This window comes from Dromaius novaehollandiae, chromosome 25 (genome assembly GCF_036370855.1).
Source record: "Dromaius novaehollandiae isolate bDroNov1 chromosome 25, bDroNov1.hap1, whole genome shotgun sequence".
Classification (NCBI taxonomy): domain Eukaryota; kingdom Metazoa; phylum Chordata; class Aves; order Casuariiformes; family Dromaiidae; genus Dromaius; species Dromaius novaehollandiae.
The window spans coordinates 5,900,892-5,915,512 of record NC_088122.1 but is presented as its reverse complement, the minus strand read 5'-3'; the positions used below and the strand labels follow the sequence as shown (position 1 = coordinate 5,915,512).

At 49.3% G+C, this 14,621-nt stretch overlaps 1 protein-coding gene across 3 annotated transcripts in view; it reads right to left on the bottom strand.

Moving 5' to 3' along the window:
- The window catches only part of ADAMTS10 (ADAM metallopeptidase with thrombospondin type 1 motif 10), a 79,709-nt gene that overhangs the window by 39,575 nt on the left and 25,513 nt on the right, over positions 1-14,621 (bottom strand). For 2 of the 3 annotated variants that reach the window (XM_026110859.2, XM_026110858.2), the window contains exons 2-3: positions 8,083-8,421; positions 2,237-2,601 (exon numbers count right to left, since the gene is read on the bottom strand). In XM_026110859.2, coding sequence (XP_025966644.1) covers positions 2,237-2,601; positions 8,083-8,170 — 453 coding nt within the window. In that variant the 5' untranslated portion in view covers positions 8,171-8,421. Of the gene's footprint in view, positions 1-2,236; positions 2,602-8,082; positions 8,422-10,739; positions 10,842-14,621 lie in introns of those variants that run through there. The other variant, XM_026110860.2, reaches the window with a different exon arrangement.

Here is a 14,621-nt window from a genome sequence, read left to right as displayed (position 1 = left end):
TGATGTGCGTATATGCATATGTGCATATGACGGTGTGCATATGGCCAGAAAGATGAGTCAATGGGAATGTGCCCAGATATCAGCAGTCTAAAACCAGGGTGCCGTAAGGTGTGAATTACATGTTGCAAGTGCTTGAAAGCAAAAGGGATTACAGTTATGCCTTGCAGAAGATGTATAGGGATGTGGGGAAGTTCAAGAAAGGGAGGATGGTTTGGGTTTTGTTACCCATTTTCACACCTTGCGTCGGATGCTTTTGCAGACACATTCTTCCCTTCTCCTCCTCCTCAGTGCACAGCAATCCCCCATAAACAGCACCTGATACCTGCTTGTGGCCATTTCACAACACATAACACGCAAGTCCCTTTGCACCATCAGTGAGCTTAGCTCTGGCAAACATGGGTCAGCACGTGCAGCGCCCTATTGGCACTTGTCAGCATCCACCTGTACCTCACATCCTCTAAGACCGCAGGGACCGGAGGCCCTCTTCTGCCCCTACTTGTCCCCCCTAAGCAGACTTCATGCCTACCTGGAGGAGAGTGTGCTGTGGCAAGTTCCTGACCCTGTCTTCCTCCTTAACCCAGAAGATCCCCCCTGCTGATGATGCCTGTAGCTCTCCAGGGCAGAAGGATGAAGGTCAGGAAAAGGAGAGGTTGTTGCACAACCTTCTGTACCTCTTTGAGCCTGGCTGCATTTTCCCCCCAGACAACCCCTGGTATCTCTCCAGCACTAAACACAGTCTGTGGACTAAATTATCCCAGTGCAAGTGCTGCCTGGCCATCGCTTGCCCTGGATTTGCTGCCCACTGTGAAGTGGGGAGGTAGGCTAATGTCAGATCCTTTCTGAGCCAGCAACATCCAACTCACCCTTCAGTTCTTCTTTTGTGAACATCAGTAATTTTTCCAAGACTTCAGCAGAGTTCCCACATCTAAACAAAGGGCTGACTAGGGAACCAAGGGTTTACACAGCCTCCAATGTCTAGCTGTGAGACACAAACACAAGAATCTCCAATATAATGAGTGAGATTCTCATTTCTGTTAATAACCCACAGCACTGTTCTGGCAATGTAATTTAGCAATAAATCAAATGTGAGCTCATTCCCATTTGGAAGCTCTTCTACACTGCCAGAATACTGTTAAGAGGTGGAGCCTTAGCATAAATATAAATCTGGCCTATAGAGTTTTCTTCTACATGTTACCCTTCCAAGGGAGCTGCCATCCCTGGGATTCACTGAAAAGGTATGTTTGCTCCATCCTCCATCTGGCAGGTCATGAAAGCTGCTTTATGAGTTGGCAATATCAAAATATCATAGAAAAACATGGATGGAAGTCCTTAGTCTACTCCCAGTGCTGAAAGAGCTAATGAATCATACCTGGAGTAGTCTTGACAGGCATTTGTCTGGCCTGTTCTTAAAGATCTTCAGTTATGGAGGGGCCAAGCACTCTGCACACTATCTAGTCCAGAGCTTAGTTATCCTTACCGTTGATGTCTACCATCAAGCTTTCTTGCTGATAATTAAGACCATGATATCTTATCCTAGTTGTTAAGAGCAGGTAAAACAGATTATTCCCTCCCTTTTTACAGCAGTCTTGCTGTATGTGAGGAATGCCACCTTGTCCCCTCTTGGTGTTCTCTTTTTTACATTGAAGAACACTGATTATTTCAGTCTTTCACCAGATGTCATGTTTTCAGCTCCCAAAATCTGAATACAAGTAAATGGGAACCCCAGGAATGTATCTGCAATTAGGATTTGAATGCACTTTTGACAGTCTCAGTTGTGCTGCAAAATTCCTGCCCTTCTGCACTTCTTCCTCACTAATACATGCAATACGTATTGCTTGCTGTTGCTGTTGGAAACAGACTGGAGAGTTCTGAGAGCCAGAATAATCCAAATGTGGTCTACTGCCTTGCTCTTCCCATTCTGGGTAAAACCAGTGGAAAGATGCCCACTGACTTCAGCAGGAACTGGACTGCAATCCAAACATGAATCAGGAACCCCTACAGATGTAATGAAGGGATATGGCCATCGTCACGCTCAGGTGACTTTTGATATCAGTGCGCAATACTCTAGCTTGACACCAACCCCATGCCTATCCCATCACCCTGGAAGACTGCCTGCTGGGACCCAGATTAGGTTACATTTCTCTAGCGAGGGTAGAATAAGCTGCAATCTGCTCTGTTCTACGGGCAGCTCTAGTTGTCAGTATTGCCCTCAGCTGGGCAAAATATGGAGCCTCACCAGTCCATTGCAGTTGCTGATGGCGACCTTTGAGTTCCGGTACTGATCTTGCAAGTGGCCTGCATAGTGGCAGTCTTCATGGAAATCATGTTGCCAGTCCACACCATCTCGTTTCCAGTATTCGACAGTGAAGTGCTCAGCCAGCAGGTTGGAGTGCAGTGTCAAGTTGAGGAGGAACTGTGTTCGATGAGCAGAGACCTTGTAGAAGACCTGTTGCTCGGATGGCTCATAGGGCAGGGAGCCCAGACTGCGCCGAGGGCGTTGCTTCAGCTGGCTTCTCATGTCAAAGGTGAGGAAGTCGCCGTTTTGGTCCACTTGGATGGGGAACGCAATTTCATAGTGATCGAGGCTGGAGAGGAACTCCTCTGGGGAAGAAAAGCAAACACAGGAAAAATGATGTTCTGCAAAGAGAGTCAGAGCAAAATACCCAATAACCTCACGCAGAGCTGGCTGCATCTGAATGTTACCTAAGGTCACAGCTAGTGCAAGGCGGATGAACACTGTTCTGACACAAGGGGAATTCTTTAATTCAGTGGCCATACTGTGGGCAGACACATTCATGTCATTGACGCTCCACATGAAAGCACATTTAACTGCATTAACAGGGCATCAGCTCTCAGCTTATCCCCTTGTCACCTTGTAGGACTTACCTGTTCTGTGTCACACCAGAGCAGCTGTGTGGTTTCCCTCCAGCTTGAAGAACAGACTGAGTGCACTTGTGCCTGCTTACAACAGACATCTCCTAATAAAAAAAGATGGGCAGAAGGATGGAGGCCCCTGAAATTATGGCACAAAAGGGACACGATGCCTGGACTCCCTGCTCTGTCCAGGCTGCGTGACACTGAGCAAGCCTCTTGGGGTATTCATGAAGGCCTTTGGCCTATGGAGGCTAATCTCTTCTTCCACTGCAGGTGATTGCCAGGTGGACCTGCTAATTCACGGCCTTTTGATAATTCACATAGTAACAGTACCGTACGAGCCTCCCAGATCACAGCTGCATTAATGCATTAGGCACCAGTCATCCCTCAAAGATAAACCACGACAATATCCTTGCTACGACAATCTTGCAATCAACATAAAAGAGACAAAGGGGGAAACCAGAATTCCCCAGCTGTGCCCAAAAAGACAGCAAGAAAAGAAGTCAGGCATCCTGATTCCCCAGCCAGGTCTCTATCCGCTAGACCATTCTGCCTTTCCAGCTCCCCAGCCTGGTGCTCTTTAACATATCAACTTGGCTTAGCACCTCCTCTTGAGACACTTGAGCTTTTGAGCCCATCTCGTACCACTTAGGAAATGTGCTCTGACAACGTCACCGTCCAAAATGTCTGACTGCACTTGCCTGGTAACACAACACCTACAGCTGTCAAAGAAATTGGCTCTCTGCAACCTCTACAGAAATTTCCCATTTTCTAAACAAATGTCACAGGGATTGCCAGACTGGATCTGATCTGAGGTCAGGTTGATTCAGACAGCCTTCAGTAATGAAGGCTTTAGCAGAAGATGTAAAAAATCATGCATTAGACAGGATAGCCCTCCCCACCCCCCCATCAAAGAGTTTTCTTCTTCTCCCCTGATGGCTGGAGGTCTGCTTATGGAGTGGGAGAGGATCCGCCTTCTTTTCATGCTGGAGGGGTCTTACTGTGTTTCTGCATCCTATTTCTTGTTGTTTCCTAAGCAAGCAGGGAGAGGCCAGGCTGCTCTGGGGTGGCTGCATTTTGCCTGGCTCCACAGCACCCATCTTCAAAGCCTTCCCAGCCATCATAAATTTGGACTCCAAATTACACTCTTACCACATGGCAGCACTGGAAAGTTTCCTTTTCCTCTAGTGTGTTTTCCAGTGTGGGATCCTGACAGAGTGGTTTCCTTGGCCACCACTAATGGGACAGTCCTTCCCACCAGCTGGGTTTAGGGATTAGCTCCCAACCTTCCAAACCATAAGCACCTCTGGCACCTATCCCTTGGCTCGATGAGCCAGAAGTAATTATTAGTTTTTTTTAAAAAAAAACTTCCTGTGCTTTAGCTTCTCCCACATCACACTGCCTCTTGTGTGATGCAGACGGGCAAACAAGCGTGACTATTTGCACTTAAGCAATGACCTCAGGCTTGGAAAAACTTGCCATCGGAAGTTTTTTGTTTTTCTTTTTCTCTTTCTGCAGTCCATGCGAGCTTACAAAATAGTGACTAGGAAGCAGGTTTATGCACCCAGTGGCTAAAGAAGTGCCTGGGACGCTGTACTGCTGTCTCTAGTCCTGACCTGCAATGTACTTTCAGTGGAAGAGAAAGTGTCTGGGGTCTGGGGTTCAGATTGTGTGTGAGAACTAGCTTTTGCTGTAGTGCAGGCTCCCTCCGCAACCTTAGGGATGTCACTCAGGAAACTGAGGCATAGGAGGAAAAAGATAAGAACAGTGCCCAGCATTGCATGAATGTCTTAAGAAGGGATGCTTCGCTATGGAGACATCACAAATAGAAAAAAACAATGGAGAGAGACTTTCAACCCAAGGAAGAACCCAGTGTCCTCTTCTAGCATTACAGCTGGCTCCTTCCTCTCCTCTAGCACTAGGGTACAGACATCTCTTTTGCTCCCTGACCCTGTGTACTCACATGGCCTGCTCTCACTTCACGTCCACCCAACAGCATTAGAGATGTTCCCTTCTCTCTCAGCTCCTCATCCTTGCCTCGGTCCTGCTCCCCATATTACAGAGTACACCAGGAGCACCCAGCATCAAGAATGGCACTATTTGGCCCTTCCTTCCTTCCTGAAAATCCATCATGTTCCCTCTGTCCTCTCAGCCACTTGCTATATTAATAGACCCTGGCTTAAAATATGCAATATTGCTTTCGCTGTATCAGAAGGGTTTGCACCAGTGATAAGAAGCCTAGTGTTTCCAGAGAGCTGTCAAACTGCTTCAATGAGATGCTATAAAAAGCCCTTTGGTAGGAAAACGGAGCTGCCCATGGCTGTGTGGTCTGCTGGGCATCCAGCGAGCAGCAGATCTTCCTGGGAGAGGAGACTGGAGAAAGCTGGGAATGCAGGAAGGACAGGGTGTGAGGAGTGATGTAGCTCGTCCTCTAACCTTCTCGTGTAAAGGGCAAACACATCAGCAGGGCAAACACATCAGCAGGGGAAGGAATAGCACAGGAGGCACAGGAAGGAAAAGGGCAGAGCAGGCACAAGACAGAGCAGGAGCACAGAGAAGAAGAGAAGGAAGGTGAAAGCCAGAGAGGGAAGGGGGAGGTTTTTGTTTCCTCACCTTGTGTGCTCTCCTCGTCACCTTGGTCATTACAGAGCTGATTAAAGGATGAAAAGGAAGCAGAGATTTGCTCTGGTCTTATCACCAGAGCGGAGAGGAGCCTCAGCTGCAGCACAGACACACAACCCACAGGGGACGTCTGGGGAAAATGCTATGGGATCCCCGGCTTCAGGCTGCCCTGGCCTTGTGGCAGCCTCAGTGCTTCTTCCATAGAGTTACAGGTGAGAGGGGACCAGTGAGGTTATCCTCATTTAATGCTCAGTATATCATGAAACATACGCTCTATCACTGTGGTTAAACTAAAGCACTAGAAGAAAATTTCCTGTTGATTAAAAAGCATTCAACAAGGGAAGATGGTTACTGAGTCCTTGATTAATTGTTTCATCTGTAATTACATGCACTGTTAAAAACTGCATAGTTGACACGTGTTATTTGGCCTCTGAAGCTTGTTACAGCTTTGCTGACTCGTAGAGGCCTTCAACTTCGGGCTGCTGTCAGCCATATGGATACCTACAGCTTATGAGTAACATGCATTAATTTTTTTCCTCCATAAAATAAATACACTGATTTGGAGTTCTGCACATGGGGCACATGAATCCTGCTCCATTGCTAACTCACTGGACCACCTGGGCAAGTCCCTTCCACTGAAATCAGTGGCTTGTTGAAAACACTGGCCTTTATTTCTTCATGCCTCCAACTGATAAGTGGAGATAACAGTATTTCACCCTCTTGAAAGGGCGTTGTGAGGATTATGTACTTATTATCTCAGCAACGTGGCGAAGCAAAGTGTTGAGCGTTATTAATAGCATGGAGCCAACCGTTCAGGAGCCTAAAAAAGGGCTCTGACAGTAAGAGGGGCCCATGGGGCAGCCTGATCCAAGGCACTGGGCACGGGGCTGGGACTGGAGAGGGGATAAGCTTCTATTCCTGGCTTGGCTACTGCCTGCGCTCGCCCACGGCGCCGTGCTCCCGCCAGCATCACAAGCTGACCCTTGCCCATTGCTCTGCTCAGGGAAGTGCAAATGAGGCTATACCAACTACACTCACAATGAGCCCGTGGGTTTAAACTGAGCTGTATTAGCACACAGAGCAGGGACTTGGGAGCGAAGGGGGGGTTTAGCCACTGAGAGTCCGGACGGAGGTGATTTGGCAGTGAAGCTCTCATTAGCGTGGCGCTAGCGCTGTGAGTGCGGTGGTGCAGATGGAGGGAGGTGTGAGGTGACAGACGCAGGAGGCCCAGAACATTCACAACAGGAATTGCCAGAGTCATTGGCTAAAAGGGCCAGAAACTGTGTTTGTTTCAGATTTTCTTTAATCTGCCTGTGTAATGTTGCATGCTGCACCGTGCATGCATAGCACACAGCTCTGTAATTTGATTGCCTCTTCTTTCACCCTGCACAAGCTGCAATGCAATGATATTCCAAATTTAGCAATGATATGGTGCTCAGACCCAGGACAGCATGTAGCGTGGGACTGCCTTTGTCCCTCTTTTCAATTCTACCTGACAAGACCACCCGCAGCCAACATAACAACAGCCTGATGATGATGTGCTATGCAGCGGGCTGAGTACACCATTGACTTTGGCCCTGCTGCAATCAACCCAGGCACATAAGGTATTTCAGCATTATGTTTGTGTAAGTACACTGCTGAGGTATTAACGCCATTTACAGATAAGCATCTAACTTAGGAGCTCTTCCTTTTTACCTCTCCTACCTTTGGTGCCTAATGCTAGCATTCATATTGCCTCTTAAGAAATGGTCACAGAAACAAATGAGTATTAAGCAATTTAACCATTCTGTATTACCTGTCAATGTTGAATTTTCACTCTAGGCTGGCTGAGTCAGCCCATCTCACTTTCCAGTCACTCCATGGAATAAAATCATGTACAAAGCTGCTAATGTGCATGAGACCCCCATTCCTGCTCTCATTGTGATAATGCATGTGTAGTTCTGTATTTAAACACATGCACAACAGAAACACACACACATAAACAGGTACAAAACACTTATGCCCAAAGAGATTTCAACACATATTAATAGCAGCACTTACAGAAATGCGTGCACACACACTGCTTCTCCAGCAGCACGTCTGCTCATAGCTGTACCTGGATGTTTGTATGCTCCAGCAGAGACCTCCATCCCTGCATGCACAGAGAGCTGCTCGCAAGCACACCAGCTTGCTGCACATACACATCCCTCTCCGCAACAAAGCCTCTATTCATGCAAGGATGCTCCACTCCACCCAAGTGGAAGGGGAGCTTCCCCTGTTGCTGTCACACCTCCTTCTGTTCCCTAAGCCTGTTATGTGACTCTCACGTTATCCAGACCCTGCAGCTTTGAATCCTAAGTCCTGCAAGAAGCGAATGAACATAACATCTCAGAGCACAACACATCGCAGGCCAAGGGGCGTGTGTCACACCTGCAAAATCAGCAGCGGGACTTCTGCTGCAGTTCTGAGCACAGCAGAGTTCAGGGTATCTCCACCTACGGCCCAAACGCAGTCTCACCCTAATACTTCCCCCGGGGCCAGCATTGGGATTCTGCCAGCAGAGGCCGATGGTGCCAGCTCTCCTCCCCTCCCCACGGCAGTCCCTACCTTGAGACTGGAAGGTGTAACCAGGGAAGCTGCGCACAGCCGTGGTGAAGATGACAGTCCACGTGAGAAGTCTCCAAGCTATTGCCATAGTTAGCGACGCTTGTCTCAGTGCAGGGAGTATTGTACCAGCTGAAAAGGCGCTGTCCCAACATGTCTCTCTTTCAGCCACCGCTTATGTAGAGACGGGAGTCCTCGGTTGCTTCGCAGGCATCCTCAGCCGCTCCGTGCTCTCCCCCAAGCAGTGAGGCCGATGGTGTCCGGGTAACGCGCTGTGCCTGGGCTGGCCTAATAATGTCAACATGGGCTAATTCGAATCAACGGCTCTTGGTGGCATCACCCCTGTGGAAGAGAGGGTGGGGGACAAGTGAGCAGTAGAGAGGGGAAACAAAAATGGTGGAATAGAAGGTGCAAAGGATAAAAATGAGGGGGAAAGAGCAAGGAAAGCCAGAAGCTAAAGAAAGGAAGAGTGAGCATAAGAGAGATGGGAAGTAATCAATTGGAAGGGGAAGGAAGGACAGAAGGAAGTGCAAATGCAATTAATCAAGTCAAGCTGCAGCACCTGAAAGCCACATTAGCATCGTGCTGTGCCCAGGCCCTGAGAAGAGAGTGCTACTGTGCTAGAGAGATCTCGGACACCAGCAGTGCTCTCCCGGGCACAAATTCTGCTTGCAGCACAGCCCCTGCACCGCTCCGCCGGTGTGAAGTGCCTTCAAAGGCTGCTCTATAACTTACACTGCTGCAGGAAAGGAGGCTCAGAGTAAATGGGAACCCTTTGTCCTGCTGACAATGCCCACGAGGAGGGCCAGACCAAACAGTTACCTGATCTCTTAGAAAGAAGAATAAGAAATAAAAGCGTTAACAGAGTGGTAGTGAGGGGCAGTCTGAAATTCCTCTGTATTCCAGTTTCCTCAGCTTTCACATAGACTTTCATGGTTATCACTATGGCGAGAGAAGGCACTTTCTCTCCAAGTGGATTGGCCAAACCTAAAAAAGTGATTCAAAACAAAGGACCCATTCAATGGACTTACCCTTACCCACAGCTCTATCTACCAATAGATCGTGGGATTCCAATTGCATTTGTTATTTAAAATGATTCCCTAATTGCTTCAGTGAAAGATTTTTGGCTTGCAGATGATTTCCACTCAGTCTGAAGCAATTATACAAAATTCACATAGTACTGGAAAATTGCATAAAGCCTGTGGTTTTTGTGTCTATCCAGCAATTAGATGATGTACACAACTAATACGGCACATATCTAACCACCGCATGGAGAATTCCAACTATCTCGACAGTGATGTTCTGCTCAAGAGCATCCCCGCAACGAAATGCAAACATGCCCTCAAAGGCAGTGTAGAACGGTCACAGACGCATTCGTATTAAAGTTTGATTTCAAACCAGTGACACAGCTAGTGCTTGCACAGCTCTGCTGCATGCAGAGAGCACTCTGAGTCTGAGCACTGCAGGGGACACGATAAGGGGATGCTTCAGAGCTCACTGGGAGAGTCACGTGGGAATGAGACGCCAGTGATCTCTGCAAAGGTGTCATCAGCAATAGACCATGTGTGGCCTCAACCCAGTAACAAAACGTTTGGAATAATGTTATTGACCATTGCTTCGCTCTTCTTGTGTGTGTTTCAAAAAGCAGACTAACTAATCGCTAGATTGCAGGGCAGGAGAGCTTATTCCTCCTCAGTTCTGCCACGGGCCCATTCCCCTCATGACCTCAGAGTAGGCCATAATATATTTCTACTTCTATTTTCCCATCTTTACTCTGCAGTTAGAGTTATTTTTGTGGTGGGGGCATGGAGGAACGCTTATCACAGGCCGGACTGCATGTCTTGTAGGTGAGGTACAATCAGAGACCAGGAAGATGTTTTCTACCCAAGTAATTAATTAATCTAAACAAGTTAATGATGTTCCCCTACTGCACAGAAACACCAGGAGGATTAACTGTGTGTCTTTAGCTCACGATTCAAAGTGCTGTATTTTAAAGGTTAAGCGCAGGCGACCAGCAGCTGGGAGAACCCAGCGCCTCCCTGGAGAAGAACCATCCAAACCTCACCTTGGCCACTCCGCTCCCCAACCACAGATAAACTGAAGGAGGCAAAAGCGTCAGCGGGACTCCTCCTGCCCTGCTCTGCCGCAGTGCGAGGATACCGAGCTCAGCAGCCCGGGACCCAAAGGCCCCAGGTGCTTAGTGACGCTTCTCCTTGGCTGAATCGCCCCCGGGGCCGCGGTGCAGGGAGAGCGCAGCTAGGGCAGCGGCGCGGCACAGCCAAACGGCAGCGGGAGCCGCGAGCTGCTCCATCGCCGCCCCTTCAGGGCTGCGCGAAGCAAACTGGAAAAGGGAGCAGGCGAAACAAAAGCCCGGCGTGCTGCAACGCTCTCCTAAGTCAGCATTTTTCGGAATCTATTAAAGCTCGAGATTCCAGCTTTTAAACGCTGTCACGGCTCCAAGGCTTGTGGACAGAAAGCCGCTCAGCTGAAGGATTTTTTTCTCCTGGGCTCTACACGACTAATTTTTCTTGTTTTTCAGCTGTTGAACCAGCTTCCTCAAAGATGCTATTTCCTGCCATTCCTCCGCGTCTCCACGACCCCGAGCTGCAGCAGCCACGACTCGTGGCTTCTTCTCCCCTCCGCCTGCTCTTGCCCCTCACCTTTTGGCCCCGGCTCCTGGGCATCCAGAGGCACCGAGCGCCAGCGGGGAGCTGCAGGCACGGGGAGCCCACAGCCCCTGGCCCTGGGGGAAGGAGGTATGTTTGCAGCACCACATGGTAGGAATTACAGCTGCAAAGTTCCCGTAAACTGCGCAGGGGGAAGGGCCCCGGCTTTGATTCCTCCCTGTACATGGCAACGAAAATATCTCCCCTTTCCAACAGCGTCCAACTTCTGAGACCCAGCGAGCCCTTATCATGCAACAGAGAGACCCGCAACGCGGAAGAGAGAGGAGGGAAGCTGGAAGAACATGGGCTTCCCGGTTTCTTGAATATGGATAAACTTTTCCATAACCTCAGTTTTCAAATTCTGCTTGCGGAACGGCAAGAATTCGCAGGCACGCACTAGCGCAAGGACCCCACGACCCGTACGCGGGGGCTGGCGGGACATTGGGACCTTGGAAGGCGGGCGGTCTCCGGCAGTGAGGAGGCCCAGGGTACGGGGTGACCTCTCCAGGTCTCGTGCCTGCCTCACTTGGGCCGGTTCCGATTTGCTGCTTTCCTAGGAATTCATTGTACTTGGCAGGCGCCGCCCGCGAGCTGCTAACACTCCCTGCTCCGCGTGCCAAGGTGGCTTTCACTGTGTGAACTCGTGGGCTGAGCAGCAGGACAAGGAGGCTCTCTGGATCCCCCGCTCTGCAGGAGCAACCGAGGCAGCAGCGATCCCGACTCCTGGAGAGCCGTGGGGAAGGGGCGAGCTAGAACCTGCGGCTGGATTTGAGGTCACCTTTTCCAACCTCAGAAAGGCTCAAGTAGGGGCGTTCTGATGCTCGCGCAGGAATGAAGAAAAGAAAAGAAAAGAAAAGAAAAGAAAAGAAAAGAAAAGAAAAGAAAAGAAAAGAAAAGAAAAGAAAAGAAAAGAAAAGAAAAGAAAAGAAGAAAAAAACAGATGACAACTGTTACTAATTTCAACATCGGGTCTGCAGACAGAATTCCCTGAAAGCCTGGCTTTTTGGCTGGTGAGGCAGCTTTATGGGAAGGTAATAGGAAGCAGATGGGCCCCAATCGGGGCCAAGAGGAAGGTTCAAGGTGCCTCCTAGTGCAGAGAAGAGGAACTTAAATGCTTTTAAAGATGCAGGGCCTTGCGGGTTCCAGGTTTCTCATCCAACTTTTGCAAATTATGAGCTCAGGTGTCCTTTTCCCTTTTTGAGAGAGAAATAAATACAAACACAGACTGCTGCTTCCAGCATGCCCTGGTGGGAGGAAATACTTGTGATCCACCCCCCTCCCAGCCCCCAGCCCTTCCACTGACAGAGCTTCCCAATGTGCAGCGTCAGCCACTGCGAACAGTGGGAGCAGAAAGTGCCGGGAGCAGAAAGTGCCGGCAGCAGCACTTCCACGGAGAAGAGCATTGCTGGCTGCTTCTATCAGCAAACTGGTTAATGAATGAATGAAAATAACTGGCCTGCTCCTACACTGTCATCATGGTTGTTGCAATGACAACAGGGGCACAGCATTAAGAGGAAGGATGGTCTACTGGGTCAGGAACTGGCCTGGGATTTATGAGACCTTGCTCCGGCTATCTACATCTTGCATCTCCTTGGGCAAGTTGGTTGAGCTCAAGCTGCACAGATCCCTAGGCACCTACAGCCCCCCGAAATCCAGTGCTGTTGTGGATCTAGCCTTTCTTCTGGCCTCCTGCAAGATGGGGCTGATGGCACTTCCTAACTGCATGGGACTCTCCATAGGAACACGCAGTGCCCACGTCCTGCAGCTTGGCCAGCCTTCATCCCTAATGACCTCCTGCCTGCCTCCAATAACACAGCTGAGCTCCACTGGAGACCTCCTGCAGTAAGGGCAACTACACAGTCACGGCACACAGCATGTACAATCTCTGCATCGTAAGGATTTCTGTCCAATGCAATCTGAAATCAGCCAACAAATTCAAAAGTTATTGGGGGGGGGGGGGATAACTGCAAACATACTTGTTCTACAGGCCTTGTTTAGGGGACCAGGCTAAATACGTTGAAGACGGTAAGACGCTTGGATACACACTACACTGGCTATGACAGTACCACAGTGAAGCACTTTGCAGCAGCAGAGATTCTTCACACGAAGATTTCTCAGGCTTACCCACGACTCACATGGACTCATTGCTCTGCTCAAAATGCACAGTTATTACCTCCGTTATCACAGCTGTGTATTAAGGACATGGCCACACAGCAAAACTTGCAGTGCCTGTAGCTCACAGAGGCTGAGCCTAAAATCACCATGTTTTCTGAAGAATACCCACCATTTTTTCACCTGCTAGTGCTGTTGTTCATGGAGGCCTAAGAGTTTTGGCTGGAAACCCTTGGCTGAAACCTGCTTCTCAGATGCAGGCACAAATACTGCAGCAAGGCAGAAGGATAACTCCGCGTGGTCTCTAAGGTCTCTCCATCTGTCCCAGTTTCAGCCTACTTCAGCCATTCTGCTCAAAGGACACAGTTTAAACTCAACAACCGCAAATTACCATGCAACTGTCTGCTACCCAGTCTGCAGGGCTGAACATGCTCTGGGACAGAGAAACAGGAGCACCTGGACTGTCTGTCTGATTTCCACATTCTCGCAAGAGCAAATGTGGACAGAGGTTGCTCAGATAAAGTGCGAAGGCTGAGGAAATTGTTTAATTGGGGACTGGAAAGTCTTGAAAGCAAAAGCTCTTGTGAGCTTTGCTAGGCAGCGGCTGAAGGAAGCCCTGCCTGTGTCTCCAGAGAAAGCCTTTTATCCACCGCTCACCGCCAATTTCACAGCAATCCTAATCTACTGGAGAAAACCATATCACAGTGAGGAACCTGCCCTCAAGGTCCCTCTCCCATTGGCAAAACCCTGTATTGGGATTATTACTTTAACTTTGTCTCCCCTGTCCTGTGGCGAAGGTCTTTGATTTCTGCCTAGCAAGCAGCCTCCCTCCGCTCCACATGTGTCTAAAGGAGAAGCCCAAAGCCTGGAGGCAGCACATGAGGGAGGACAGCTGATCGCCTTGGCCATTTCAGACACTGTGGTCCGGGATGGCCCTTCACAAGGATGATCAGGATCCCCCTCCTGTGACTGCACGCAGCCACAAGTGGACACACATGCAACCCAGTCATCTGGTTCCCTTTATGCACGTTGGAAAGAAACAGGTGATTCAAGGGGACAATTCAATGGCATATTTTAGAGGTCTGCTTTGGCATGAGCTGAACCTGCCACGGGGGCCCTGTGTCCACCCCGGCGAGCAGAGCATGGGCAGTTAGTGCAGACACAGATGTCTCCTCCACATATCTGACAGCAGCTAAGAGAAACCCAGCCCAGCTGACCCGGATCAACCTTTCTGGCATAAGAAAACACATGGCCAAATAGCTCTGTCCAGATATAGAAAAAACACATACTGAAACACAGTGTCTTCAAGGAAAATTAACCTCTTTCTTGCACTTTCAACTAAGCCCATCAAATGTTAACTTTCACCACAGTGTATTTGCATGCCTAGTTTAGCAAGCTTCTTGGTATGGCTGAGAGGAAAGGGCAACGTTTCTGGCAACCACTACTGCAGCAAAAAATCAGAGCCTCAGTCCTTTCAGCTAGGCATGGCTGAGACCTGCTTACACTTCACGGTCAAAGAGAACGTCACCTTCTTCTCCCTCTGCTCTGTCGAGCTGCTCTGATACCAACTAGTTCTGCTCCGCTGCATTTTCCTGGCCTCTCCTCACCACAAGTGGCCAGGAAGGGAAGAGAAATAGGGTGAGAGGAGCTGAAGAGGAGGAAGGGCCATGTAACAAACCAGCAGGTCTCCTTCCCACTATAGCGGGGTCACGAGGAGCAAGAGGAAAGAGCTGGATGAGGGAAAGCCGCTGAAGACAAACCTTC